Source organism: Glandiceps talaboti, chromosome 15, assembly GCF_964340395.1.
Source record: "Glandiceps talaboti chromosome 15, keGlaTala1.1, whole genome shotgun sequence".
Classification (NCBI taxonomy): domain Eukaryota; kingdom Metazoa; phylum Hemichordata; class Enteropneusta; family Spengelidae; genus Glandiceps; species Glandiceps talaboti.
Genome location: NC_135563.1, coordinates 6056448 through 6061921, shown reverse-complemented (window position 1 = coordinate 6061921; position 5474 = coordinate 6056448). Strand labels below are relative to the sequence as shown.

Below are 5474 nucleotides of genomic sequence, written 5' to 3'. Positions count from 1 at the left end.
TGCTTGCCATGCTCGAGCTCAAACGCATTCCTTGTTTATTGAACTAGTGCTACAGAGGGGTAGGACACGGCATCGAATAAACCAATCAGGGCGTTTCAAATCGACCATGTGACCCATGAATTTCCTCTCGAAAGCTTGATACCACCTGCTGCCCTCTTGTGGTTAGGTATATATTTCGCATGTTGCCGTATATTGTGGCGTTTGTGGGACATTAAAACAGATTGCCGATACAGCATATCATTTGAAATGAAGCTGCGAAACGTCGCGTCTTTTGCGAGGGAAATATACGAAAACTCAATTGATAATATTTTACTTTAATCAATAATATTTGATGCCGTAGAGTTGCGGTATAGGCTCCAACACACAGTTGATTCCGGTCTATATTATTTTCATAAAATTACGTAAAATAATCATTAAACAGTAGTCGTCATATCTGTGTCTCTTTAATATATACACTTTGAATGAAGGAGAAAACATAACAACATCATTTGAATGATTAAACAAACACTGGTAGGTTTGCACAAAACAGAAAGCGCCCGATGGACGTAGATCTATGACGCAATGATCACGGCGCCCTCTGGAGAGGCAAACGTTTGCCAAGATTCGCATTCGAGCTCGATCACGCGACAAGACAGAGAAGTAAATTATTCTACGACCGTTAGGGGCGCTATTCAGTCAGTACACTCCATGGATTCACATATCAGCTTTCCTTATATATTCTATTTATATTCCAGCGCGATTCGATCGAGTTAAATATATGTATTTTTCTGTGTATTATAATTAGATGGTAATTATCTATTCAAGATACTGAAATAATTATAAACAAGAACTTGACGGAACTTTTTGATGTTGTCTTTATACATACTAGTATGTTATTCAATATTGTTATAGAAGACACCAGAATTGTTGCCTCATGCCCTTGAGTGGACATATCGATTGATATTCTTTTCACTGGAAATAGAAACAATGTTAGGAAATGCTGGCTGGTCGTCTCTAAAAATAATGGCGCCAAAAATCCAAGATTCAGCGCAGACATAAAAAAGGGACTATTGGAAAATTATCCAGTTTAGGCATCTCCTTGACTAATAAACATTAATACACTGGCACAATAATATGTGGCCTATCGACAGACATGTATATCTCTGCGCAAGTACGAACAAAATCGTTGTAAACCAGACGGTAATATATTTTAGTCGCTTCAGTCGGCGCTTCGAGGAATAGGAAACAAATAGGTACCGGACCCGCATCAGTGTAGAAGAGGTGATTATGACGAACACCACTGACTGCATGCATGGTAAGATCTTGATGTAAACACACACCCTCCTCCACCTGTTGGTGGAGGGTCTATGATGTAAACATGACCCGAGTTGTCTTCTACTATATGGTCTGTGCATTTAACAACTTGAATCGAAAGTCCATTGACGATATGTAAAAGGCATCATTCGCAGCATTCTATTCCGACATCTCATTTCATATTCCAACAATGTAAAAAAAAATACTGAAGGAACTTGATAATGACCCGAAGCTTTGGGTCAATCGCCTGATAGACGTTTCTCTCCAACGTCTATGCCGGAATTCGAACTTAGCATGGATGTATTAGGAGAAGGATTATGAATGAGTCGTTAATCCCATTGCCGCTCTTTGTTGAGCCTTTGTCTTTACTGCCTATTGAACTTGAAGTAAAATCATTGTTACCTACATAGCTACGCACTCTGTCACGGCCTTTATTGGCAGTACTTGGCATAATTCTTCTCCTAATACAATGTACATCCATATGGACTTAGTAACAACCCACCTTTTCCGTGTCAATACCGTGATTTTTCAAATATATAAATCCAGTGGTGTGAAGGGCAAGATATATATCGTCAACTAGCTCGTTCAACTTTTCTCGGCACACGACGTCTTTTTCTACACTATATGCACCGAAGTCAATCACAGGAATTTCTTTTGACGTTAACGTCGTCGACATGTTTCGGTTGGTAGAGAGGATGTTGTTTACTGCCGGTAACTTTGGCACCTGGGGATCATGTACTACTTTGGAGGCGATGTGCTACAGTATATATTACATGTACATATCACGCAACCGCAGACTGCTGATGTACACAAAGTTCATGTGCAAGAGGTCACAGTCACTTAATATTGTCACGAATTGTGAATTCTGTTGCTCGGCCATGTGGCCTACATACCCGAGAGAGGGTATAAATGAAAGTACAATGTCAAATTAATATATTGCAGTATGTTTATACAAAGAAATGGTTTATTTGAGTATTTTTTACCCCATAATCATTGAATAAAATTAACCGTTCAGAAATAATTGAAATGTCCCTTTTTCTTTCCACAAGGGAAGATAATATGAATATCATAACTCTATGTGTGTGTGTGTGTGTGTGTGTGTGTGTGTGTGTGTGTGTGTGTGCGCGCGCGCGCGCGTGTGCGTCTACAAGACGATATATCAGAAACTACGTCAATTTTAATGAAACTTGATACGTGTTTATTTATTTATTTATTTACTTATTTATCAAACTTTATTTAAAGAGGATAGCCCCGTTGACCGAGGCCAATCTTCCCTGGGGCCCTCTAAATAAAAATAGTACAAAAACAAAAGAGACAAATACAAACTGTACAATAAGGACATATAATAAACAGCAAAAGTGTCTAAAATTTGTCATCAAATATTGGTGACAGTCATGTGTGAAGGAAGGCAACAATGTTCTGTTTCTCACTTCAAGTGGTAAGGCATTCCAATTAAATATTATTGCACCAGAAAACATAAAACTTTTCTTTAAAAAATCAATTCTAGGTCGAGGTACTAACAAGTCGTTGTTTTTGCTCGACCTGGTTCTATAATTATGACACTTGTGAGTCCAAATACTCAGGACAGAGTCTGTTTAAGTACTTAAAGGTAAAAACAGACAGACCGGCTCCCTGTAGCCTAGTGGTTAGCGCACAGGATTAGCAGTCGCAAGGGTTCGAATCCCACTGGAAACAGGGGATTTTTCTGTGACCGACCCAATCCGGCCCACAGGGTGAGTGTTTTGCAGACTTGATGGGTAGGCTGTATCACTCAGCCGTGTCTCACTTACAAGACGAGTGCGAATTTGGGGGGATTCCTGGAGTAAGGGAGCATTCAGTATTTACAGGGGGGAGAGGAAATCACACATGGTCTGTTAAGTAAAACATGACCCCCCCCCCCCATTCTCCATTTGTAAAAAGTGGCCCTCCCCTTTGTCCCATTTTGTAAAACATGACCCTTCCCATGAAAATTGCATATACTGAACGTTATGGACAGAGTCTGTTTAAGCATCATCATCATCATCATCATCATCATCATCATCATCATCATCAATAGTCCCATTGTACATACAAATTATATGATTTTGACGCTGTATTAGAAAGCAATATTTGTACACATGTAGTGACAAATATTTTTTTAAAAATGGCTAGTTACCTTTCTCTTATAACCATACACAATCTAGTTAGTATCTAAAACGTGTTTTGCATGTTGTGCATACTCTGCCTGATCTGGTCACTTGTAAAAGTTCCCTGATATTGTCACCATCATCACCTTCACCTTCAGTATTGCCATTATCAGTGTCACTGGTACTACTTGAGTCGGTACATGTATCACTGTCCGTGTTCTCTATGACATTCAAAACTAAATCATCATCATCATCATCATCATCATCATCATCATCATCATCATCATCATAATCATCATCATCATCATCATCATCATCATCATCATCATCATCATCATCACCACCACCACCACCACCACCACCACCACCACCACCACCACCACCATCATCATCATCATCATCATCATCATCATCATCATCATCATCACTGCTACCATCACCATCATATTTTAACAACAACATTCACGTACAGCGTGCGTGATAAGGTGAAATGGGTACACTCAACAAAATGCATCGTTCTATTAAACAACTTTCTTACAATATATGTATTTTATTTTTTGTATTTTTGCATGTGAAGTTCTCGTAAAAATAAAAGTTGAGTGCTCATCTCTCTTTTACATATACATCTCAAAAACACTCAAAACAAATTGACAATAATTGAATCTTCAATTTGATCACAAAACTACGGATTGTAAAATGTGACCCCCCCCCCCCAAACATTGTAATGCAAAATATGACCCTCCTCCGAGAACAGGTTTATAAAATGTGACCCATCCCCCCCAGCCCTGATCCCCCCCCCCCCCTGTAAATACTGAAGACTCCTTTACGCGTAACACCTTCACTGGACAATCATGTCTTGACGCGCTCACGGCTCAGTAAATTAAATTTAGCATAGTCGAAGAGTACGGTCATATTTACTACACTGCAAACCAGAATACAAATTTCAAACTTAGTGTATCATGTACATGATATTCAGTACTATAATATATGGTATTATGAAAGCCATAATTACATAATTTCAATATTTCATAGAATCGCAAACATTCATATGCCGTACTAAAATTTGAAAGACGGAAAACTTAACATTTTTCCTGAATGAAAAAGTACAACTATAGAGTTTTAGGGCGACATAGTTAGACATGTCATCTCAAATATTGGTTGCAAGTAACAGACAAATATAAAAGTTAAACCAAGGGGTTTTATGAGTCGAGGTGACGAGTATCCACGGCGATGCCGTGATTTTGTGTAATTTCCCATAGCCCACAATGGCGTTTTCTGAATTCAACAGGGGGCGGACTTCTCGTCGGTTCAATTTTTTCAAATTTCGACTTATAATTTTCAAATTTTGTATGCATTTGCCGAGTATAATAGGCAAAATTCGTATCGTTTTAGAATTTTGAATTAATACTCTATATTATTGTAATCTGTATTTGAGTATGATTTTATCGTCAACTGTTCTTTAGCCATTGACAAAACTAACGATATTTAAGCCAACACGCACCTTTAAAGTAGGCTTGAAAATACGAAAATAGGTCAGTAAATGTTATAATAAGTACAAATTACAAGGGCAATTCATCCTAAAATCAAAACCCACCAAATGTTGGCTGGTATATGTAAGATATAAGGTCCTAACACGACAAAATATCAAGGAGTGCGCAGCGAAGCTGCCGCGTAGCGGCTCAATGACTACCGTACTCTGGTCGTCATATAGGCGACATAACATCGCCATGCATTGCAATATTGTAACAGTAGGCCTGTTGGCACGATTATCATAACATTGCAACGAGTATCGAGGCATCACTTTACCCCTAGAAGAAAGTTTGACGGACGGTACGCGATACGGACCACTGATGACATAGCGCAGTTGAATTTCCGGGTTGTGGAACTGTGGTTTTGACATTTATATCGTCGCTAATTGAGTTTTTTGGACATGTTCTAAAAAGAGATAACTACTTTCCTATGTTTGTTGGTATAGTAACATTCCTAAATCATCAAGTTGAATTGAGAAATCGCGATGTTCGGCAACACTATGATGTCAACAAAACATTTGTCCAA

The 5474-nt window shown here is 38.6% G+C and overlaps 1 protein-coding gene across 1 annotated transcript in view; it reads right to left on the bottom strand.

Annotated features, from left to right (window-relative positions):
• Positions 1–1969, bottom strand: part of LOC144446876 (uncharacterized) — an 8507-nt gene extending 6538 nt beyond the window's left edge. Inside the window, exon 1 of the mRNA XM_078136721.1 lies at positions 1796–1969. Coding sequence (XP_077992847.1) covers positions 1796–1969 — 174 coding nt within the window. The remainder of the gene's footprint in view (positions 1–1795) is intronic.
• Positions 1970–5474: the final 3505 nt, after the last annotated feature.